Source organism: Melanotaenia boesemani, chromosome 13 (assembly GCF_017639745.1).
Source record: "Melanotaenia boesemani isolate fMelBoe1 chromosome 13, fMelBoe1.pri, whole genome shotgun sequence".
Taxonomy (NCBI): Eukaryota; Metazoa; Chordata; class Actinopteri; order Atheriniformes; family Melanotaeniidae; genus Melanotaenia; species Melanotaenia boesemani.
The window spans coordinates 10,563,769-10,590,451 of record NC_055694.1 but is presented as its reverse complement, the minus strand read 5'-3'; the positions used below and the strand labels follow the sequence as shown (position 1 = coordinate 10,590,451).

At 35.7% G+C, this 26,683-nt stretch overlaps 1 protein-coding gene across 1 annotated transcript; it reads left to right on the top strand.

The window, feature by feature from the left end:
* Positions 1-11: 11 nt before the first annotated feature.
* LOC121651248 (cadherin-like protein 26) lies at positions 12-21,049 on the top strand (the record flags this gene model as incomplete). The annotated part of the gene is made up of 19 exons (XM_042003269.1): positions 12-98; positions 12,994-13,032; positions 13,149-13,241; positions 13,358-13,504; positions 13,611-13,758; positions 13,977-14,146; positions 14,239-14,367; positions 14,448-14,633; positions 14,729-15,000; positions 15,437-15,582; positions 15,675-15,902; positions 15,992-16,213; positions 17,339-17,457; positions 17,555-17,629; positions 18,059-18,118; positions 18,201-18,275; positions 19,806-19,844; positions 20,017-20,088; positions 20,175-21,049. Coding segments are annotated over 19 exons (2,526 nt in total), but the record flags the coding sequence as incomplete, so codon positions are not given.
* Positions 21,050-26,683: the final 5,634 nt, after the last annotated feature.

Sequence of the window (26,683 nt, the reverse complement as noted above, 5' to 3'; positions counted from 1 at the left end):
TTTCAGAATGACAGACTGCATCTTCCTGGATAAAGTGCCTTCCTGAAAATGAGAGGATCTGGGGAAAGTCTTCTTCTGACTGGTTGAATTCCTCAAGGGTGAGTTGTAACTACTCCAGTTGTCTGTTAGTAAGGTACTGTACCTCTTAAATAGGTAAAAACATTGTTAATAACACTATATTTTTGAGTTGGAACAATACCTCAAACCTACATGTTGGAACTAAAATTGGAATCAGAAAATGAAGGTGAGCAGCATCAGAAAACTAAACAAACATCTCTGTTTGATAAGTATGCTAATTACCTTCAGATTTGCAACACTATGGCTTATTTTGTCTTTCATTTCAATATCATCAACATCACTCTCAATGTACATATCTTAATTATCTTAACTGAAAGCAATAGTTAACAAAAGAGTTTTCAGACCTGGAAAAAATAATTTAGGGTTGTGGTAATTTGTTCCAGAAATTAGGAGCATCAAAACTAAATCCAAATCCTCCTTGTTTCATTTTAGCTGTCAGGATGGAAAGCAAACTTGATCCATTTAGAGCCAGCAGATCTGATTATATATTTTGGACCAGAAGCATTCAAAGACAGTAGCAACGTTTTAAAATGAATTCTTTATCACGCAGGAAGCCAGTGTAAGGTTCAGAGAACTGGAGTGATATGTTACCTTCTTTTAGTCTTTGAAAGGACACAAAGTATTCTGTATCTATTGCAGTTGTTTTTGTAATTTTTAGAGCAGGGGTAGCCAACGTTGGTCCTGAAGGGCACCAATCCAGCAGGTTTTCCAGATTTCCGTGCTCCAACACATCTGACTTAAACTAACAAGTCATTGTGAAGATCCTTATAGGCTGTTGGATCTATTTAATTTGAGTCAGGTGTGCTGGAGCAGGGAAATCTGGAAAACCTGCCGGATTGGTGCCCTCGAGGACCGACGTTGGCTAGCCCTGTTTTAGAGAGAGACATGTAAAATGTAATACTTTAGTAATATTTAGTTCTGTTTAATTTCTGGCTTGATCCATTGTTTTTAATATTGCTGGTTGAAGCTTGGCACTTATTTTTGGACACTCTTTGGAATGTTTATTTAGTTGAAAAATAATTCATACACATCCACGTATTAATGTGATCGAGGCGCACACTTCAGCTTTGTTCAGGACCAGAGTCCCCTGGTGAGACAGTAACGTAGAATTGAGTGTCATCAGCATATGTATAGAAAGACATTTTGTTTGTTTCCATGACCCAAGCAAGTGGAAACATATAGATACTGAACAATAAAGGGCCCAAAATGGAGTCTTGGGAATTACCTGGTGTCATCTTTGTTTAAGTAGACCTATAATTACCAAATGTTAAAAAATAATCCCTGTCTTTCAAGAAGGATTAAACATTCAAACTGAATTTTCCAGTTGGGTTATTAAGTTGTTACAGTTGACTGTTGCAAAAACAGCAGTGACAACAACAAAGCTCCTCCAGTCAAGTCAAGTCAGGTCAAGTTTATTTGTAAAGCACATTTATAAAACAACCTCAGTTAACCAAAGTGCACAAGATAAAACAAATAAGATCCCTAAGTTACAATAAAATTAAATAAACAAATATCTAATAAAACAACATATAAGAGTAAAACAGCACTATAATAAATAAATTTCCTTAAAACATTATACATAATATAAATAAATACTCTAATCAATAACTCAATTAATGTGGATTTAAAATGAACACACCAAAGATAAAAGTAAAATTACAGACTAAAGCAGTAGCAAAAGAAAAAAAAAAAAAACATAAAAATGATGACTAATTTCTTCTCTGAAATAGGTTGGGTTGTTTTGATTTTTTTGGCACACTGCAGCATTGCGTCAGTCAAGTTGCAACTTGAAGTGATTATCAAACTGAAAGTAGTGGAATAGAAGAAAATAAAGTTAAAAAAAAAAAAGCATGGCTTTTCTCAGCATGGTCTTTGAAAATCTCCATTAAAGACAAAGTAGACATTTCCCTCCTCTTCACTTACCACACATTGACCATATTTAATTTAAGCTTCTTCAGATACATGTGTGTTCTTGTAGGAACCGCTACTGATTGATGAATGCTTTTGAATTCATAGCTTTATGAAACAGCACTGATCTTCACAACAAGAAACAATTTGCATACCTATCCTTTTCCCGGAGCACTTTCAGATTTGCTTCATCTTGCAAAACCCCAAGGCATAAACCGATTTTTTATCTACAGTTGGCATATCACAGATCTGTTCATCAAGAAAAAGAACTGATATGGTGAGAAAGTCAGAGAGACAAATAGACAAAAGCACTGAATTAACCCAAAAGACAGGTAACAAAAAGTGTAAATTTCGAGCAGATAGTGTTACAAGTGTTATAAGTGGGCAATGGTAAACCCCTTTAGAATCATGGTACACATGATTGAAAGTGCTTTAAAAAATCTTGGTGATTATGTACACTATAGTTCAAAAGTTTGGGGTCACTTTGTCATGGGATTCAATAGGGAAGTGACCCAAACTTTTGAACAGTAGTGTAAATGATTTGCTATCATCTTTTTTTCCTTTTATATACAGCTTGCATTGACATTTGCATCAAAACAACTTTTAATAGTTTTGATTTTGACCTATATTCAGGCTTTATAAGGATCAATCTGTGTGTTTCAAAAGAAGATGGATACTGTTGAACTGCAGGAGGAAATGGAGGTTAACTGTCTGCACCAAAATTCTAAGGTATAGAAATCACCTTATGATCTGTGTGGCAGCTCTCTAACCTGTCAAAGTTTAATATGCAAAAACTAACAGCTTATGTGTATGTATTTTTCTTTATTTTGGAATATATATATATATATATATATTATAGCAACTCAGCAAACCTCATTGAACATTGGTGAATCAATCATAACACAATTTTATATGGTGATTCAAAGAGTGATTTTGATTTAAAAATAATTACTCTTTCAGCCCTACTGTTAATGTTGATGAATGTTGGTTAAAGATTAAACACTTTCAGTAAGACATAAAAGACATAAAAAAAAAAAACTCAATTTAAGATCTGCTGTTATAACCAGTGAACACAAACAGTGAACCAGCTTTTCTGCTGGAAACTCTGATGTCACTAACTGATTTAATGAATATTACGAGACAAACTTATGTGGTAATAAAACAGCTGTTTTATTGACATGTTATCTTAACCTTATCAGAACTTTGTAAACAGCTGTTGTGTTCACCGCAAACTGTCTTGTATGGATCAAACCTTTTGTCTCAGCTCTGTTTTCTCATGTTTCATGTCTCATTTCAAATGTTTCTTTTCATTTTAATGTTTATAACTGACAACTAATGAAAACCTCAAATTCAATATCCCAGAAAATTAGAATATTACTTAAGACCGATACAAAAAAGGATTTCTAGAAATGTTGGCCACTGAAAAGAATGAACATGAAAAGTATGAGCATGTAAAGCACTCAATAATTAGTTGGGGCTCCTTTTGCCTGAATTACTGCAGCAATGCGGCATGGCATGGAGTCCATCAGTCTGTGGCACTGCTCAGGTGTTGTGATAGTCCAGGTTCCTCTGATAGTGGCCTTCAACTCTTCCACATTGTTGGTCTGGCGTATTGAATCTTCCTCTTCACAATACCACATAAATTTTCTATGGGGTTAAGATCAGGCCAGTATGCTGGCCAATTAAGAACAGGGATACCATGATCCCTAAACCAGATACTGGTAGCTTTGGCACTGTGTGTAGGTGCCAAGTCCTGTTGGAAAATTAAATCTGCATCTTCATAAAGTTGGTCAGCAGCTGGAAGCATGAAGTGCTCTAAAACTTCCTGGTAGACGGCTGCATTGACCATGGACCTAAGAAAACACAGTTGACCAACACCAGCAGGTGACATGGCACCCCAAACCATTATTGACTGTGGAAACTTTACATTTCACCTCAAGCAACATGGATTTTCTGCCTCTTCTCTCTTCCCCCAGACTCTGGGACTTTGAAAAGGACATGCAAAATTTCCTTTCATCAAAGAATTTAACTTTGGACCACTCAGCAGCCGTCCAGTCCTTTTTGTCCTTAGCCCAGGCGAGATGCTTCTGATACTGTCTCTTGTTCAAGAGTGGCTTGACACAAGTTATGCGACAGCTGAAACCCATGTCTTGCATACGTCTGTCCGTGGTGGTTCCTGAAGCACTGACTCCAGCTGCAGTCCACTCTTTGTGAATCTCCAGCACATTTTTGAATGGGTTTCATTTCACAATCCTCTCCAGGGTGCGGTTATCCCTATTGCTTGTACATTTTTTTCTACCACACCTTTTCCTTCCCTTCGCCTCTGTATTCATGTGCTTGGACAAATAGCTCTGTGAACAGCCAGCCTCTTTAGCAATGACCTTTTGTGTCTTGCCCCCCCCTGTGCAAGGTGTCAATGGTTGTCTTTTGGACAACTGTCAGGTCAGCAGTCTTCCCCATGATTGTGTAGCCAACAGAACTACACTGAGAGACCATTTAAAGGCCTTTGCAGGTGTTTTGAGGTAATCAGCGAATTAGAGTGTGGCACCAGGTGTCTTCAATATTGAACCTTTCCACAATATTCTAACTTTCTGAGATACTCAATTTGGGGTTTTCATTAGTTGTCAGTTATAATCATCAAAATTAAAAGAAATAAACATTTGAAATATGTCAGTCTGTGAGTAATTAATGTCTACATTATACAAGTTTCACTTTTTGAATGGAATTACTAAAATAAATCAAGTTTCGGTTTTGTGTTGATCTTCAAACAACAGGTATTCCCCTCATTCTTAAGACTAAAGCATCACGTTATGTAGAGTATTAAATATGGTAATGAAATAAGTAAATGCTTCAATAAATAGCTGTATGAGTTCAGTTTCAGGTAATATGTGTCCCTGAGATCTCCTCACATCAGTTCAACCAGCCTAGATTTAGTCAGGTAGGATGCTTGCAGAGTGTCATAAAAATATTTAATATAGAGAATAAAACAGCCATTGTGGGGTTTTAAAAGATAAAAATATGACTGAAAATTCTTAAATTGGATAGGACTGATAGATAATAACATCAGTCATTGTCATTTGTTTAGACTGAAGTTTAACTGATTATTTTTAAATGAAGTTGTTGACAAATGTATGCAATTATTATGGCATTTATTTATTTATGTATTTTACTGGTAATTTCCGTTTGAGTCACAAAAATCTATTTGTTCCTTTCCCCTTATTAAATGCTGCTTTGAAAGTATTTTTCAAATACATCAGGTTTTTGTACTAAATATCGGTATCGGATTGGTATTGCCAAAACTGGCTTTAATTTTAGTTGTGATCAGATTGGACAGAAAATCAATGATATCACATATCACTACTGACTATTTGGACAGACGAATTACTGGTGTTTAAAAATTTGAATGGACAGGCCCACTGTTAGTTGGGCCGCTGTTCTACTGAGTTTAATGGACCAGTCAGACCAATAAATAAACTGTGTCAGCTCAAAAAAACACATAGGTCCACCTTGAAAATACCTGGTAGCCCGATGGCCAGTCCATCTAAAATAATGGAGTGCCACCTGAATTATTATCTGAGTGTGTCACACCTGTGGAACTTTTATTTTGTACAGTTTTGGTCACATAAATATATATTTTTGAAGTACAGCATTGTTTAGATTATAACTGACATGTAAATGCATTTACTGCTTTTGTTTTTCCTCTGGGCTGCACGGTGGTGTGGGTGTGGTGGTTAGCACCGCAGCCTCACAGCAAGAAGGTTGCTGGTTTGCATTTCGGCTGGGGGAAGGTTCGAACCTTGAGGGTGGTGGCCTTTCTGTGTGGAGTTTGCATGTTCTCCCCGTGTATGCGTGGGCTCTCTCTGGGTACTCCGGCTTCCTCCCACTGTCCAAAGACATGCATGTTAGGTTAATTGATTACTCTAAATTCTCCCTAGGAGTGTGTGCGAGTGTGAATGGTTGTTTGTCTCCTATGTGTTGGCCCTGCGATGGACTGCTGACCTGTCCAGGTTGTACCCTGCCTCTCACCTGTTAATGCTGGGATAGGCTCCAGCTTACCCGCGACCCGTAATGGACCAAACGATACAGAGAATGAATGAATGAATTTTTCCTCTACTGCAGACATAAAGCAGTTAAACCGGGAAGTATACTTCAGCTCTATTTGCTTTAAATATAATAACACCAATGTGAGTGTTGTTATATTAAACAGAAACTTTTTTTCCTTTTGGCATGACCTCTTCTCTTTCCATTCTTATTTAATTATCTTGAATTATCTACAACAGCTTTTGGCACGGCATACACATACTTGAGGATTAGTGCTGGGTTACGTCCCGTTTTCAGGGGTATGATTGGGCGTAACAAAAGATAACATTGAGGACAGATGGTGAATTTAAAATAAACACATTTCATTGAAAACCTGTAACAAAAAATACACAAAATAATCAAGTGCTAAGGTTAGCGGACCTGCTGAAAGAAATAAACCAAAACGTATACCCAAAACCCACCGAGCGCAAACAGTGACGTGACTACAACTCGGCAAGGAACCTAAAACCAAATAAAAAGCAGCAGATCCATAAACTAAGGTGACCGTTGTCACAACATAACAAAACGCTAACCTGGCCCAACACTGAAACTAAACACAAAACAAAAGCCTAACCCAAAACACCCACTATGACAGAACTAAAAGGTGTAGTAACACTTAAACAAAACTGAGTGTATAACGGTGAATCCAACTAACACAGAACCATGACCGAGTACTCTCTCCGGACTCCACAATAGGGTCTGCCTCAAAACGGATCACCCACAACAAGCACAGCAAACACCCAGTAAGCCCTACTACCACACGTCTGTCATTATCTGGACAAGACCACCTGCGCTAACCAGCCTTGCCCAGATACCACAAACACGCACGCACGCACACACGCACGCACCCAGTGCACAAAGTGAGGCGAAAGCGGCCTGAGCCATTCTTTGGATCTAAAAGCGCTGCTAGGTTTATATTCTCTGAACATATCACAGGTGTATTCTGGGCCTAAACTGTTCTGGGATTTGTAAACGATCAGATGTTAAGATTTTAAAACTGGTGTGATGTGTTTAGATCTCTTAGTCCTGGTTAAAACTCTAGCAGCAGTATTTTGGATGAGCTGCAGATGTTGAATGCTCTTTTTAGGATGTCCTGTTAAAAGGCCATTACAGTAATCCAGCCTGCTGGAGATGAATGCATGGATGAGTTTCTCCTGGTCTTTCTATGAGACTAAACTTTTAATTCTGTTGATAATTAATCCATGTTAAAAATCTATGTTAACCAGGACAACAATTCTTATAATCCAACTTAATTTTTCAAAGTGTTATTAACTTTGGCAGATAAAATGTGTCCCTTTCTGGAAACCAAAGGCAATAATAAGAATTGGAATAGTCAAAATATCGTAAATGTTAAGTATTGCAAGCCCCTTATGCAAAGTCTTGTCTCAGCAGTACTATCTCTCTCTGCTATGGTTGTCTGTGAAAGGTAAAATATCTCCCTTTGGAACTCCTTTTAGACCCAGGTTTGGTGAATGAAATTCCCTCTAAAAGACCCTAAATCCTGAAAATGTTCCTGTAATTGTTGCATCTCAACTAGACCTTTCATTAGAGTAAACACAGTGTTTAAACTAAAATAGAAAAAAAATCCTTGATGAAAAATTATTTTTCTCCTTTATTAAGTTTATATTTTAACATAGATTTAAACACACACACACACACACACACAGAAAACAAAAACAGAATCAAATAAATGTGACTGGGATCAGTTTAATTGGACATTCAGCAGCATTAGTCCAGTAGATTATACCTGAATCCACTTAAATTTTGCACCTTTCCACCCAAAAATGTTTGCATAACAATGCATGGAATATATATTTCCCCGCTTTTCCGTACTGATGTTACTTTAACCATGTTTATTTTCCACTCATTCGAGCACAAAGGTGTTCTTATACTAACCGTGTTTAATTGATAGTAAAGTATTAATAAAGTACAACACAAACTGGCCTTGTCTTAGACCAAGGGTGTCCAAAGTCGGTCCTCGAGGGCCACTGTCCTGAAGGTTTTCAATGTTTCCTGCACCTGAGTCAAATGAAATGGCTCCAACAGCCAATTAAGTTTTGCACAATGACTCTTCAATTTGAGTCAGGTGGTTTTGGAGCAGGAACACATCGAAAACCTGCAGGATTGTGGGCCTCGAGGACTGGAGCTGGACACCCCTGTCTTAGACCAACATTATAGGGTGAAATATTCTAATCAAATCAAATCGAACTTTATTGATAAAGTACTTTTCATGCTGAAGGCAATACAAAGTGCTTTACATGATAAAAAAAAGCATTTCATGCATATTAAAAATAAGTCTTCATCCACCAAAATAGATAACATAGCAATATATATATATATATATATATATATATATATATAATTTTTTAGTAATATATATATATATATATATATATATTACTAAAAAATTACATTTAATGTATTAAAATACATAGAATTGGTGCCAAAATAAACAGCCACATGTCTTCTGCAAAGTCAGCCAATCACTGCAAACTCAAGCCAGTGTGGGCTTGTCCTTTCTGAGATCTTTAAAGCTGTCTTTGTTATTGCTGAGGCATTTCAACAGTGGATTGCAAGTGGGGTTAGAATGATGAGCATTTCCCTAATTCTGTTGGTATGTATGACTTCATTTACTGTTTTTTACTCAAATGCTGTTAAGCAAACAAATTTACTTTAAACACCTAAAATGAAAATAATAATTCAGTAAAGATAGACAACATGCATCAGACATTTCTTGCTTGTAATTTTGAAGGCTAAAAATTCTGAAACATAGATGCAAAATCACTTCTGAACTTTATGGTATGCCAATAAATGTTGTTGATTGTGAACTTTGCAATACAGTGTAGTACAATTCTACCTGTCCGAGATAAACAGAAACATGTTTTCTATATGTTGGATTTTGCTTGTTCATTATTATTGCTGCTATGAGCTTAGTTGTAACTTCAGAATGTCAAGGGCATCTAGGTTTTTCATAATTACAATCTCTTTATAGCATTATCTTAGTATTTTTTTCTGCGCTTTCCCTGTAAAAATAAAATTACAAAGGACTAAGATGATGCAAACTAACATTCCTGCTCTAAGGAGACATAGAGCAACAGGTGTGTCTGTATTGGTTGGCCTGGTTTCAGGTCTTTGATTTATTGTTAACAACTCTCTTTTTTCAGTCTTTTTTCAGGCATAGGTCTTTTCACATGTAGTTTGTGCTTTGTGCAGCAAAGTTAACTCTTAGTTAGCTGTTTGTGGTGACAAACTACAGACAGAGTAGTACCATATTAAAGTGTGTTTTCAAGTAGCATCTCTGTTTTGCAGTATCAGAGGTGTAACAACAGCATCATGGCCTCCCAGTTCTAACTGGTAGCTTGTCAAGTTTATTAAAATGGTACTGAAGTGGGCTTAATACACACTGGTTCAGGAGGGGATTGAGGGCTTGATGGGTTACTCTTGAAAAAAAGAACACACTTCAGACAGTAGCTACAAGTAGGGATGGGTGATACCAATTTTTTTTTTTTTTTCTGTTAATACAATACCTACTTTTTGCCCCTTGAAAGAAAATAAAGATTATACAGTGTGCATTTATATTTGTATTGCAATGGCAATATGAAATATTAATAAAAAATCAATACTTGAAAGAAATGCTTTTAAAAACAATAAATTATACTGATGATGACAAATTAAAGAAAATTTAGATAAAATAAGTCTTCTTAAAATGAAAAAAATAATGAAACCACAAATTAATAAAAGATTATTCGCATTTATTAAATGAATAATAAAAAATATGTAATATGATGACGATAATAGATTATGCGCAGTAACCTGCATTAAACCAGTAAAACGTCTACGCAAAACTCACGATCACTAACAGTAGAAGCATCATCATGATATCGGGACATCTGATAGGCTATCATAATCATATTCATGTGAATGAATTTATTTATTTATTTATTTCAAACAAACGAAAAAGAAATAAGAATAATAATCATTTTAATAATAAGGCATCATTAAATCATAATAAACAGAAGTTTGAAAAAGGAGTAGGACACAAAAGGAATACACTATATCTGGGCTTCACATGCTGTTTCATTGCCTAAAACTCTCAGAAATGAAAACAAATGGCATTCATAAAGTAGTATCTCGATATTCAAAAAGTAGCAAATCCGATATTTTGACAGGCTGACATAGAAGTATATCGATACGCCCATCCGTAGCTACAAGAACATCTGCCTTTGGGTTAATTGGCTGATCATCAGTCTTTCTATGTGTTTATGGAACATGGCCACTTTCTCAAGTTGTTTTTGCAAAGATCACATTTTGAATCATGTTTTTTTTTTAAATTTATAAATAGAATTTTGTTTTTGACACAAAGCTGTTGTTTAAGGTTTTCCAGACACCCAAAAAAAACCCTGTATTTCAAACACAAACTCTAACCAAAGTTAACCACGATCCCAGTGGAAATAGCAGTTAGTGATCTCTGTTAATTGGCCACTCCACACTAACTTTTGTCTTATTTCGGCCACCCCACTAAAATTTTCCTGAATATGCCTTTGCTTAAAGAGTCAGAAACTGTTCCTCGTGGTGCAAAATCATTCACCTTTAAAATGGTCATGGTGGATAATGTGCACGCTGCCTGCAGAATTTGACCATACAAGGAGATCCAGGATCTATGATTGGACACAGGGCCTGAAATTCACTGTAGGATTGAGGGTTTAGTGCATAATATCATTGATTCCCACATGCCTAGCTCTTATAATGCAAAAAAATCCCACGTACAATTATAGCGGTGGGTAGCACATTTTCATGGCGTAATTTACACGTTCAGATCATCGAACATTCTCAGGTATATTAGGTGGCAAACTTTGAAGGGTTAATTTACACTGTTGAGGCATCAGAGCTACTCCACCATGTTGTGATACTTTCGTGTTGGGAAATAAACTTATTTTTTATTTATTTTAATGCATTTTCCTAGAAATTGCATATTATAAATTTTGAGTTATTATTTTGAGTGTTTTATTACTATATAATATATAAATATTTACATGCAGTAATCTTCACTGTGGAATCATCCTATCTGCAGTAATCTATGAGGTAGCACAGTAATTTAAACTGTCGAGATGTCCTACCTGCATAAATATACTATATAAAGTAACATACTTTCATGGGGGTATTTACACTGTTTATATCCGTGGCTTCAATATAGCAGTGGTGACGTAAGCTGCTCAATTTAATGTACAGTATTTTTCCTTTTATCAACTTTGCGTAGACAGTAGATGCTGTTTCAGAGGGACACTTTGCTGCAAGCACTGCAGTGTGAAGGGCAAATGAACTGTAGAGCCTGTCTCATTACACTGACAGGACATGAAAAAACAAAATAAATAGAAAAGATATTAAGTTGTGTCACAGTTCATGTACTACACAAAATACCAGAGTGATTTGTCTTGACGCCACACAATAAAAACCAAAATTGACAAAAACATAACTAAACCAGGTAAATAGTGGAGCCAGTTCCTGTAATGTCTTTTGTGACAGAAGGTGTCCCTCTGAGAGTGTTGAGTGCATTGCCCTGATGGAGCTGAGACATTTCCCATGACTGCAGTCTCTTTCTTCTGACTGATCCTCAATATGAGTTTAGAAAACATTATAAACTGTAAATGGAAATCAATAATTTCATGTAAACTTTAGAACACCTTTAAATGTTGAAGATTTAAGCAGCTTGTTTCAGTCTTTCACTAAGAAAAAGGTATAAGATCTGCAAAATACTTATATAAAGATGAAAACTCATTATTTTTGGTGTCTTGGTGTAATAGTGACAGTTTGGCAACATTAGAACAAATGAACCTGAAAGAGATTAAGTGGTTAAATAGTCGGAATCTCTTTAGATTTTCCAGCTAAAACATTTTTTTCAAGGAAATATCAAATACAGAACTTTTACAACGTTAACTTTAGCACTTTTTAGTATACTTCAAACATATAACAGGAATTTTTAAAAAAAATCTTGGCTCTTTACCAGAATCTGAGAGATTTAGACATTTCATTACATACGTTACAAAAAAAGTGGGGTGGAAAATAAATGGATAATTTAAAACCAAAGAATGATATGGCCTGTTCATATTAATACACGAAAACACAAAGTTCCAGACATGGAGGCAGTGTCATCACTTTTGATATGAAAGTGAACAAACTGGTTGACAACGCCCATGCTGAAAGGGAGGTAGGAATATTAAATGTCTCACACAAACGCATGCACACACATTCACAGAAACATTTTCTCAGCACAAACTACAAAGATTTTGTAGAAACATATGCACTGAGACATCTAATTAAGATCCTGCTGAAAGCATGTAAAAAAGCAATAACATGTAACATGTTTTATGAGAGAAATGTTGGAAAAAAAAATACTTAAATTCTTAAACTGAGAAAATTTGTCTTGTCAAATGGAAGAAATGGGGGTTTTAAGACAAAGCGGAAAACTAACTAAAATAAAAAAAAGATGTACATACAGAAGAGAAACTTTAAGCTATTCATAGATGTGAAAGAGTCACACAGAATAGGCTGACAGTTAGTCCACCCCTCCTTCGCTCCGGGGCACATTCAGTTGAGTTTCCTCCCTCTCGCGAAAAGCCATAAACTGACTAGTGAGTCATCTTCATGTGACAGGTGTAAAATAACAGGAATGGTGAGAAAGACAGTTGCAACGAAAGACATGCAGACAAAAGAAAAATAATCTTTTTAAATGACCAGTTGATCAAGCTTGGTTGTTTTCCTTTAAAAAAAAAAATACAATTATTTTTACCACATTGTTTTCCTGTTACACCCTGCGATGTACTGGTGGCCTGTCCAGGGTGTACCCTACCTCCAGCTTCCCACAACCCCTAATGGGCGAAGCAGTACAGATAATGGATGAATGAATGCATGTTTTCTTGTTACATGTAGGTTTCATTAGCAGCCCTGCGAGAGTGTCATGGTGGACAGGTAAACAGTCATTTAAAACAGTTAAATATCTTAATGTCTTTTTAAAAACTAACACTACAGCAGTTTACTTTAAATGGAAACACTCATGTTTTTGATCCACATTCGGGCTTCATCAGGATCTCTTGGTCCGCTCTAAAAGAAGATGGGTCCTGTCTACATTTGAACTACAAGAGGAAATGGATGTGAAGTATCCACATGAAATTTCTCAGGTGAAGAATTAATCTTATAAATGAAATAACCAGTCCTATCGCTGTAGCATTTCACTGTTTTGTCAAAGATAAAAAATGCAAAAACAAAGAGCTTTATTGTATGTGCTTTTTTGTAGATGTTTAATGACCAGACACCAGGAAGAAACGCTGCATTTCAGATAAGTGGAGAAGGTGTTGAGGAGGGATTGTTCTCCATTGATGAAACAAGTGGAGTTGTCTTTGCACACAAACCCGTCGACAGAGAGAAGAAGGATATGTACCATGTAAGCTCGGACAGGATTAATGGGTTAATTCACTCTTCTGAAAATAAATACATTATTTAAAGCCAGAGAAAGAAAATATCATTTGCATACCTATTTTAATCCACAGATCCAGTTCGATGTCTGGGACTTAAGCACCAACAAAAAAATAGACAAGGAACTATCTTTTGATGTGGCAGTAAAGGATATAAATGACAACGCACCTCAGTTCATCAACCCTCTAAAAGCTGCCAATGTGAAAGAAAATATGGAGGAAGGTGAGGATTCAGTTTAGTTAAAAATCCAGAGTGAATTTATTTTCTGCCTACACAGTCACTTTGTTGTAAATATCATTTAAATAAAATCTATATTGAGAGAATATTATAAAAACCCCATAAAGTAACCAAGATGTGAGGAAAAATAACCAAACATAGCTTTCCTGTTGTCTACAGTATTAAAATATTAATCTTTGCCTGGTTTCCTCATTTTCTGGAAGGGTACCTGCCAGTGATACTAGAGGCCAAAGACATTGATCAGGAAGACTCCAATAATTCTATGATCACTTTCAGTGTGACTTCACAGACACCTAAAGAACCAAAGATTGAGGCACATCGGCTGGATAACAGAATGGTCCACCTCAGATTTAAAGGATGCTTTGACTATGATGTGAGAGTTCAGTTTTTTTTTTAACATTCTTTAATTTACATGCTCCCTTGTGATTCTTTTTAATTTCATATATAAACTTTTGTATGTTTCAGAAAGCAAAGCAGTATAAAATTACTGTTGAAGCAAAAGACCATGGAACACCGCAACTTTCCTCCACTACAAATGTTATCCTCAATATCGATGATACAAACAGTCACCCGCCAGTGTTCAAGCAGAGAAAGGCAAGGCTCTACATCAGATTCATTCTTCACTTTGTTTAGCAAAGTTATTTAAGATGTTTGTAACTTTTCTGCTCCTTTAGTACGAAACTGAGGCATGGGAAATGAAAAAACAAGAAAATCTTTTGAGATTTGGGGTAGAGGACAAAGACACTCCTAAGACTAATGGATGGCGTGCCAAGTATTTCTTCGTCAGCGGAAATGAGGAGGAAATCTTCAAACTTGAAACTGACCCAGAAACAAATGAAGGTATCCTCAGTATCATCAAGGTAACTGCTACTCTCACTGTGCTTGAAGTGTGAACAATATTTTATCATAAACAGCATTTGCTTTGTACTTATCTGAACTTCTGTGTTTTTACCAGGAGAAGAATTATGAGATAACCACTTTGGTCAACCTGACGATTGGAGTAAAGAACGATGAAACCTTATGTGTTTGCAAAGACGGGAAATTAACTTGTGATCCAAGTACGCTTCCACCTCCAGACTCAATCAAAACTACAGTAAGAATGATTGATACCAATGACCCACCAGAGTTTGAGAAACGTACAGCTGATATTTACCTGAAGGAAGAAACAGAGCCAGGAAAGGTGCTGTTTACTCCAAACGTTCATGATGTGGACTCTACAAAAATCAGGTATGGTCCCTGCATTCTGCTTGGAAAGAAGCTCATCTTAACAAAAAGCCATCTTTATATGCATGTCTCTTTGACTAAATGCCTGCATCAAGGAGGCTCCATTGTCTCTTTGGAAGCAGAATTACCAAAAAAAAGTCAGAAAATCTTTCCCAGTGATGGGACATGGCTGAACTTAGTACATAATTTTTATATAAACTCTTTACAAGTGCTTGTTAAATAAAGATATAGTGAACTGTAATTTGTTCGGACCTTGGAGGAATGCAGCTATTGCAAACTATTTTATATTATCATGTAATCAATAATTCCAACTTTTTATGTGGAATATTTAGGTAAACCATGTGCATTTCTATTAATCTTCATAATAAATGCCATCTCTTTGAATTATTTTTGCATGATGTTCTGAAATGTCTACTCCAATTTCTCCAACTGTGTTTAGATTTGTGCTGATAGATGATCCAGCTGACTGGGTGTCAGTTGATGAAACAACAGGAGAAATTACATCAGTTAAGAAGATGGACAGGGAGTCGCCCTTTGTTGGTGCAAACAATGTTTACAAAGTTGCTATTGCTGCCATTGATAATGGTATAAAAAGTTCTAATGTATTTTGTACCCACAATCATTCTGGTTAACTTGTTTATAAATTCTACTAAAGCTTCCTGTGCTTTATTTTCAAGGTGAACCTCCAGCCACAAGCACATGCACCGTCAACATTTACCTCAAGGATATCAATGACAATGTTCCTAAACTGGTCAACAACAGCTTCATTATGTGTGGAAACAGAGATAAGAAAGTTATGGTGTCTGCCCATGACGCTGATGCTGATCCTTTCAGTGGGCCTTTCTCCTTCTCCTTGGACGATGATGGAACACTGAAGCAGACCTGGAAACTAGACCCTGCCTATGGTTAGTACATATTCATAAATCTTCCTTATTAAAACAATCTACCCACAGCTGAAAAGCCATCATAGACTTCTCTTTACACCTTACACCAGGTGAACAAGGCGGCCTTGTAATGCTGAAGGCGCTTCCCTATGGTAACTACTCAGTGCCGCTGTCCATTCAGGACCAACAGAACTTGATTTCACGTGAGACTCTGGATGTGGTTGTGTGTGAATGTGAAGAAGGTGATATTTGTCGTGATAAATTGACACGTTCATCTGGCCTTGGAGACGCTGCCATTGGACTAATTATTGCTGGACTGCTTTTACTTTTGCGTGAGTATGAGAACACACATGCTTTGTTTGAACACAAGTAAATCAAAGTTTATCAAATCAAATAATTTCATTCTCACAATTTGAGCTGTTTAAAAAAAAATTATTTAAGGAATTGTTACAAAAGATAAAAAAAATACATGACAATACTTAAGCTACTTGAATACTTAATTTACTGAGAGGGACCCCGTTACAACAGTGTGAGTTAATTGTCTTAATAAAGATTTTTAGGAAGTGTGGATAAGGGTATAGAGATGGATCTGTAGGATTTCCACTTGGTTCATCTGAGGTGGCTAAGGAGAATAAGACTTGGGATAGGGGATTCTGTCTCTGAATAATAATATTGGACTTCATTTTTATTGTTGATTTCATTCAAAGCATTTTATAATGAATCCATTATCCATTCATACCAGATTCATTGTTGGTGACGGTAAGCAGAGTAATGTTCCAACCTCCTCATGGCTTCATGTTTAGTGAGAAAGAGGGATGGCAGTTGCCTATTATTAGAGAAAGTTGCTAAACCAGTCTGGATGGTGTTCTTTAGAAATACAGCAGTGAAGTTGGTAGGTGGCGTAAAATGCCTTCAAATACTTCCAGGTAGTCAGGCAGAGTGAGAGTGTGTGTGGACTAACTGGGATGGCTTCTTGTGAAGCTTTAGAAAAGTTTACCTGCCACTGATCTGATCAATGGTGGCTGAAAACAGTAAGACTGAAATAAAATGGAGGGTTGGCTCTGAAGAAACAAAAACTGATAAGCAGTGCTCATCATGAGATGTTTAAAGCAGTTGTGTCTCCAAAGAATGGTCGATATAGAGAGTGCTTAAAAGGAAATAAGATGCTTAAAAGGAAAAAAATCAGAGTGATGCCCTAAGATTCTCCTCTGAAAAAATGAATTACCACATCTGAAAAGCCTTTAGTAACTGTTGATATATCATGGTATACACATTTCACTTAAAAAGATGTTGTTTTTTCTTATCTTTTTTTAAGGAATATCATCACCATGAACACAGATTTAAATGCATCAAACCACGTTAAGACATGTTAAAAAGTTGGGAATTTGATTTAAGCCAAAGTGGAAATTAAAGGTCTTAACACGTAAACTTTTGTGGTATTGTTCATGTGTCTTCAGTACTCCTTCTCGTTTTGGAATGTAAAAATATAAAGAAGACATTTGAATACTTGGATAAAGATGAGGGCAACCAAACACTTATCAAGTACAACCAAGAAGGAGGAGGGGCTGAATGCAAGGTGGGCTGGTTGTCATGTATTAGTGTAAATTACAGAGTGAACTGTATGCTTTAACGCTTCTACAGATACATTTTTCTTTCTCTTTCTTCTCTGCCAGGCTGAGCCCATTCTGTTGACGCCAACAAGTGATGTAACTGTGACAGATGGCATTAAACAGGGCTACATCATGCAGGTACTCATTGCAAACTCTAGACTTTCATTCCTCTTTTTTAGAGATTTTTTTAAGAGAGTCTTTCAATCCTCCAAAAGAATGAAATGACAACTGTGATCCAGCTATATGAATTTACATGACATTAAAACAGCACAATATTATGTAGTTAGTGGGTCAAAAGGTTAACTTTAATAGCAGCATGGCATAATACAAAGATGAAATAGGGAGAGCTTAATCTGTTTTAGATGTATAAATCAAAATGTATAATGAAAGTTTACTTACTCTAAGTTTTTGCTTTTAGGTGTTCAGATGTTAGAAAAACAGACATGGGGTATATAAGTTAGATTTTGGTCTCATTGATTCATGTTTTTCTGTTTTAAAACTTTTCAAAGCTTTGTTAAATACCACAGGCTCCCTTCAATATCTTTCATTTTTGTTCTCCTCAACTAGAAGTCCCGGATGGCTCCAGTTATGACCTATGAGGAAAGTTACAACACAGGAGTTAACACAGTGGGTAAAAGTTTCTTTTTAAGTATTCTCTGTTCACTTTTAAACCATGACTAAGCCTCCCAGTACTTTATTTTCCCACCAGGCAAACTATAACACGCAGTCGTTGAGTATGCATCGTCAAAGAGACTCTCACAGAAGCTTTGAGGAGCATTCCAAGGTGAGTAATTAGCTAAAATAACAATGTTTTTTTATTTTTTACTTCGTTTGCTGTTCACCATTAAATGTGTTATGACTTAGTATCAGTGAGCTCTGTGACTCAGATACTGTAAAAGCTTTTTTCCAGGAACTTGGGCCTTTTAGGAATGTCCTTTTCTAGATGCCTTCTATTGCCACAGAGGCCCGAGAATAAAAAGAAAAACACACACACATACCCAGAATCAGTAAATAAAACAATTATATGCAGTTGTTTTACAGCCTAAATGTAGCACAAATAAAAATAACATAATAGAAATATGAAACAATAGAGTTTAAGTTTGGTAGAGCTGATGTGCTCTTGTTTATTTTTGGACGCAGGTGATGTGACAAAAATACTTTCAGGTAAAAAGAAGAGCTCCGGACATCAGCTCGATGTATAACAAAATCATGGTTTATTACAAAAAGTGACATCTTAAACAGATATGCATCTCTGTGAGGTCTCTGTCCGATTTTGAGAATCCCCCTGAAAACACGTGTAAGGTATCCTTATATACGTTTCAGACAAAGACATTCCTGAAGTCCTAAAGGGACCAATCCTGTGAAAACACACATATGTTTACACACATGGTGTTGTGCTAAGTTCAGTTATCAGGGCACCTTATATGGTAAAACCTCTGTGTGCTTTACATCAGCCTGTCTATACATGAAGTCTAAAATTCACTACTCTCAGCAAATTGCAGTCTGCTTAAGTTCTATCCCCGAACTATCTAAATTTATGTAAATTTAACTAAGCCTAATTATGAAATGCTGAGAATAAGATACTTCCCTTTCCCCAGGGAAGGTGCTGAAGCCCCATTGCTCCATCAAGGAGCAGACTTAAATAGACAAATCTACCTTTTGTCTTTAACCTTTACAGAAATGTAAACATTCCAAGGTTGAAATAATCTTTTTTCTTTGCTGAAAAGAAGCTTTTAGGCATTTAAAATCCACTTTCTTTTCACTAAAATTGAATGTAAATGCGTTTTGAGTTTGCAGACTACCAGCAGCTGTCAAAGCACACCTGTCCCACTCAAAGGAAATCAGAATTTTTCCTTACTCTGTCAGCTAATTAAATACCTGGGATCTTTTAAAAAAACTTAAAATTATCTTGAAGGCAAGAGAAAAGTTGTTTGTGCCTCTTTTGATATGTTGGATATCTAAATGATAAAACTAAGAGTCATCTCAGTCAGCCCAGATAAGGGAAGAGATTATGGTCCACATGTACCATACAAGAAGTCTCTAAACTAACATGCATATCAAAATTTTGTAAAAACCCAAATGTATGGCTGTCTTTCTCAGTAAAGAAAGAAAAATAAAACTTATTCAAATAATAAGAATATAAACAGTTTGAGAAGAAGAGAAGAAGCCAAAATAAAACATAGAAATTAAGAAGAGATAATTATGTAACTTTATATTAATTTGTATAAGTGGTTGTACAGTATCTGTGAGTGTAACAAAATGAGGTACAATGTGGGTTGACCTAAAGAGTGTGTGTGTGTTTTTATTTATTCAGTCGATGACATGGGCCAGTAACAGGAGCCACACCTACCAGGTAAGCCATTCTCTAAAGTAATTTAATGGCTGTTTTGCTGAAAGGTAAGACATATCACCCCCCCCCCCCCCCCCCCCCCTCCAAAAAAAAAAAACTGTACATTAAGTGCGTATTAGGAAAACCATGTGTTTACATTATGTTCATGTAAGCTCATAATCCTCTGTCTCAACAGGGCAACTCATCAAATTGCCAACACTCTTCAAGCCTGTGGTCAGATCAACGCATTGAAGGTCAACTCAACAGGGTAAGTCAGTTTCTCACACACAGCTAATTAATAGGGGTATTTTATGCATGTCTCATAAGAAACATTTTCCTCCTTAAATCACGCAGAAACTTTCTATCATCAATGGCAACCAAGCAGACCAGGCAGTTTATCAACCATTCAGCTATGCTTACGAGGGGCAGGGCAGCAGATGCCAGTCACTGGATGAGTTGTCGCTCAGCAACCTGGGGGATGATTTGCACTTTCTGGAAGATCTGGGGCCAAGCTTCAGGACCTTAGGAAGAATCTGCCACCAGACAATGCAAGGAAAAAACATCCAGCTTTAAAGTTTGCTGCTTGAATGCAACTTTCATAACAAGTTTTTCCTACTAGCTTCTCATTGAACTGGACAGATTCAGACATTTGCAGAGATGATTAATGGCTGGATTTTGTACTGTTGTGTTATGCACACATACTTTAATTCAGGTATTTTACTTGCTTTTGTCCATATAAAAACAAAAATTATGTAGCCTGCATTTTCTTTTGGTTTCAGTGTTTTTATGCTGGTGGTTTATTAAATGTGACAGGATACAATACAGGTGGTTGGTGCCTCGTCAAAGCACTTTTTTTTTTGTTTGTTTTTTTTTTGTGCTCTTCATGGGAGAGTATTACTTTATAACTTGTGTGCAGTTTATGTTTGGAAACTGGGATATTTCATGAAACCTAATGTGCTGTTTCTGTAGTTTGTTAATGACGTTGTAAGGTTGTATAAATAACACTGTGCATGCTACAGTTTCCTTTTTATGTCTAAAAAAAATATTTGTCTTATTTGCAGCTTTGTAAAAGGAAATAAGATATCATACAAACAAAATAGAGCACTGACATGCAGTATTAAAAGTATGCCAGGGATAATGTACATAATACATATGATAATGTAGCACATGATAATTCTGGTATATTTCTTCCACTGGAGGTTTACATGAAATAAACAAATCAGGCCATTGTTTAAATAATCTGTCTACTGTATTCTTTTTTTATATATATATATATAGAAATGCAGTTTTTATATAATACTCTTTTCCATACTACTTTGTTATTCACATGTTTTTGAATATTAATGTACAAAAAAAGCTGTGAAACCTCAACACATGCTTCTCTTCCAGTTGCAAAATGATTGAACTGAGCCTTTTTTAATGTTTGAGTTTCAAAAAACATGTTTTATTGCCAAGCAACACTAAGTATACAAGCGTTAACACAGCCCACTTGTTACTGGGTAACAGCCAACATCTTATCTCCCATATCGGATACTCAGTCACTCCATTTTACTTTCTATATCACAATGTTTACACACCCATGCAAGCCCTGTTTCTCACATTTAGCCAGTACTTAGGGCTGATTTTCATTTTGAAATCACAACATTGAAACTTTGTGTGTTTTTCTCTTTTTTAAAGTAATTTTATGCTTGCACTTTCCAAATGTAACAAGTTTCATATTTGCATATAACTACCAGAGCCACACCCCACACCTCTGCTCAAAACAAACACTTCCACCAGAAGATTGACTGGTGAATTGTTTACCTTTAGGGGAGGAGTCACAAAATAAGAAAACATTGACATTCTGAATGTGAATAAATCTCCACAGGCTGACGATCTTTTGGCAGACAAACAACATAACTCAACTGCCAGGCTTTATGATAAAAGGTCAGGGGACTTTCTGTTGCCAGCTTTTCAGTTGTTTTTCTAAGACACAGGTGCTTTCACCACTGAGTCGTATAACTTAAAGACAATCTTGCAAGAGGATATTTTTCTTTTTTGTAAAACTGCACCATAAATGCATAAAATATAAGCAGTTCAAATTACACAACTTTGTTTTAATATTTGGGCTTTGGCACAAATAGAAAAGAAAATTACATTAAAAGGGCTGAATCAAAAACAAAATAATACATTGAAAGAGTTTAAAGCAATCATCCATATGAGAGAGCAAAGATGCCTTAGTCTTATTGTAATATGTAATACACAAATAAATAAAGGCAAGGAAAAGCAAAGTTATTTATACAGCACATTTCATATATAGGGTAATCCAATGTACATGATCAAAAGAAACAAATAAGAATATAGTGAGTAAAAAAAATTATGCAAAAAGATTTAAAAAAAAAGACTTAATTAAACGTTGTGAGAAATCAAAGGGTTTTCATGGGTGGTTTGAAAGAATTGATTGGTTTGGAGCAGACTTCAGGTTTACTGGTAATTTGTTTTATTACATTACAGAGTCATTTAGCAGACACTTTTATCCAAAGCGACATACCGTGGTTAGGCAGTAGCATTGTTCCACATATTCCACATATTACAGTCTAAGCAACAAGAGAGAAAAGCCAATCACGTTAAGTGTGCCTAAGAATCAATTCTTAACACCTGTGTAAAGAGCTGAGAGCCAGACTGGTGTGTTCCTGTTTTTTGGCCTTTGTGAGGACATGAGCAGCATTCTGCATTTCTTCCAGTTGTCTCAGTGGTTAGAGACCTGTAAAACCTCCATTAGAGTAGTCAAGCCAAATGAAAACAAATTATGATTTGTACATATTCTTCATGTGGCTGACATAGTTACTGCTATAATATCGCTGTTATAATTTAGCTCAGAGTTTAAAATGCTACCAAGATTTCTGATTTGATCTGTTGTTTTTAACATCTTTAAGATCTTTATTCACTCAGTTCCAAATACAGTTATTTCAGGTTTATCTTTGTTTAGCTGAAATTCTCCATTTGCACAAAAACACAGAAATCTATCTCCAAAAAAAATTATCTATGAAACTATGCACCTTGCCCTTTTTATGATACACAGGTGTAACAATCAAGACATTGTCTACTTTGACGTATCTGTTTTTTCTTGAGAAGTGATTTCATCAGCGTTATGGGATGGGTGGTTCATAGTCATCTTAGTCTACCATTAAACATCCCAAATTTACTGGAACGAGTGAGGTGATGAGAAATGGAAAAGGAAAAATATATTTCTATTCTCAAAATGTATCTATTATGTATTATGTAACTATTTTAAGGAGCAAATTCACACATTTTAGTAAATTTAGGCCCAATACTGTATCATAAATGGGCAAACCACATGTTGTGGTTGTACAATTATTCTTTTTCCCTTTAAGATCACATCTATTCTGTTTTGATGTGAAGTACAGTGTTGTCTGACCGTACTGCCTTGTTCTCTGCAGACTTGGGACACTCCCCAACATGACTTGCTTTGCTTGTTATCCAAAAATTTAGTTTACCAAATACTCTCAGTCTCTTGGCTTCAGTTTTCCACACCATCAGCATAATCTTGTTGGCCAAAACAGTTGCTTGTTTCTTTTGGTTTAAAGCCAATTGTGACAAATATCTAATTTGTCGAGGGGAAACCACGATGCACCATGCTCTGAGGTTTATCAATGATAGATGTTTAGGTTGGTATCCTCAGCCTCCTCAAGCATATTTTATAAATATATATGAATGAATGAAACTTTATTGTCATTGCAACAGGTGCAATGAAATTTTTTTCCAGTAGAAACCCGTCCAAGAACAGGATCTGGCAGACTGAGGCAGCAGCCGTTGTGCAGCACCATATATATATATATATATATATATATATATATATATATATATATATGTATATATAAAAGTGATTTAACCTTGCTATTGCCTATATGGTTTTTAATGTTTCTTTCAGTGATTTGCTTTAAAACCCTCTTTGGAAAGCAACATTTTCCTTGTGTTATTGTTTCTGAAATGTATTTCAGTTGATCTTGTGATACAATTCTAGTGGTTATACAAACTTTTTGTGTTGTTAACATTGAATCTGGAGAGCTGGTTTCATTTAATGAGTCAATGCAGATTGTTTACTGAACTAATATTCTCTTTTATTTGTTGGTTTTACAGATTGTTGGTGAAGGACAAGAATAGTCTCAGCAGAATTGTCCACATCTGCTTCAGGATCACAGGAGTCCAGATTACTGACCTTAGCTCTCTGTAAAAAAAAAAAAAAAAAAAAAAAGAATCGTGCAGAAGGCCAGACAGATTTTGAGCTGTTATGAACTTGTCCTGAACCATAATTTCTGTTTAATGCCCTCAGGATGACGCTACCTTGCCCCAAGGCATTGTATTTATTGTTTTATTGATTATTTCTTTTCCATGGCAACCTATGTGTTTGTTGCGTTTGGTCCTTACAAGGTTATTGATTGCTATTTACAGAGTGCCTGAATGTTTAGGTTTGTGATTGTTTTTTATGTAGATTGTAAATTGAATTGCCCTTTGGGGATAATTAAAGTTTTTTGATGACTTTTTGTTTATCACTGACTTTTTAATCTGAACAAATTCAACATTGGAAATAGGCCACTGTCTAAAGATGAAATGTCGCAAAGTAAATAATTGTCTTGATTTTACCACATGATAGAAGCTGATTAAGGAAGGCACTGTTTAAACTTTCTTGGGTCTACAACCTTTAAGATCACATTGTGTCGCTTTTTTCCCCCCTGTTTTTTTTTCTAATTCTTGTTTCCTGGTGACAGAGAGCAAACAAACTCAAAGTGAAGCATGATTCATTCTCACCGTCCTAGTTTGGCTACTTTTTGATCTAATGCATTAATGACTTCTAATGAAGAACCATCCCCAAGTGCACAAAAATTTGGTGCTGTGTAAAGTGCAAAAATAAAAATAAAAAAAACTTAAAGATTTGAGAGTTTTCAGATCTCATAAACAAATATTTATTACATTCACATTGAGATGTGAACCTCAGTGTGATGGACTGGTGACCTGTCCAGGGTGTATCCTGCCTCTCACCCAGTAGCTAAAGTCTACTGGGCATGTCCCGGCCTTGAATTGGAATAAGCAGGTATAGATAGATGGATGGACAATGAGACATTTTACCATTTCATGAAAACTATTGGCACATCTTGAAGTTGGTGGCAGCAATATGTCTGAAAAAGTGCAACACACAATTGTTGTTGATTACAGTACAAATACATTTTATCTGAAGAAAGTCGTAGAAGTTGTTGTACCTCCATAAATTTCAGCATTTTCTTCTGTTTCTATGACCAAAATGTGGGACCTTTTTTTTTAGTATTATTATTATCATTTTAATTATTAATCAGCAGCAATTACACTCTGCCAGTAGTGACTTAAACGTTATATTTACCTGAGCAGTTCTTACATGAACAGCTACATTCTTCCATAGATTAAGGTAACCAATAGAAAACGTACAGTCATTTCTTTTATGTGCCTGGATTTAAAGATTTAAATTGATTGAATAAATAAATAAATTATTAAATAATGACGAAAAGTGTTACAACGGGACTTTTAGAAATTTTTTTACAAAGACCAAGTGTTATCCAAGACATAAAACTTGCTGCAATAAAGCTAAAAGTATTATAAGAACTTCATGTCTGTTACTGGAGATAAGTAAATATATAATGGCCTACTTAACAGTCTTTCCTTTTGTGTTGTATCAGTCAAATTCCGTGATAAGATTTCAGGATTATCCTTCTTCCACTTTTCTCAATTGTATTTTTTTACTCAGGGCTGGGATAACTTTGCTCCTGATTGGAGTATTGACTAGAGTCCAAAGTTGGGGGATTGACCTTGGATGCCTACAGGTTTTTCTACTGCTTTCATGGTACAGAGACTATGAAATAAGTGATAGACGTAGAAGGCACAATATCTCAAGTCCTGCCAAAACAGGACACCCCAATGAGTCAGATGTGTGTTGGCACTACAAGGAACTACACACATTTGGGAAGTAGTTTTATATTATGGCTTATCCTTCTCACAATACACACTCACACACACAACCCCATACATTTGTGTTTTCACTCACAAAAGCATTATGTTTACTTAACAGAACTAAACTCCACTGTGTATATATATATATATATATATATATATATATAAGCAAGGGGAATAAAAGTCTACTTGTTATCCCTATCCATAAATACCCATTCAAAATCCTTTCTGCAAAAGTATATTTCACAAGATTCACTTGCCTACCTCCTACATTTTTCTTGAGAACTGACGTGTTTTGATTGCTGCTGGTAAAGGCTTGCAAAACTTTGTTGTGTCATTACCAAACAATGCGCATTGATGCTCAATGGAGCATGTATGATCATATCTTTTTTGTGTTATTTTAGCTCAAGTTAAAATATTCTTGGAACAGTGCAAACAGAGTTGACATACATAAAGTTGTCTGTATAAGATTTATGCTGTAAAGAAAGTGCTGTAGCACTACTGAAAATAACACAAAACACAAGACTGTATGCTTTAAAGTTCATTTTCTATCATTTTTTTTCTTTTATTTAATTATGAACATCTTTAAAAATGTGCAATTATTTGACTGACTGTGATTTCAATATGACTTTTTGTACATCTGCTTTTTTACTTTATTCCTTTCAGTGGGTCACTTGTTTTTCTTTTTTTCTGATAATGACTTATATCTAATATCTCTTCACTTAATTCATCCTAGTCTCACAGCCTCATGGAGCATTTGGGGGTTATGGCCTCACATTATTGTTATTGTATTACTCACAATAAAAACACACACACCCAACAGATAAAACATTCTCCTGCCTACAACATCCAAGTAAGAGAACTCAGCAGTCCCTCCCACTAGC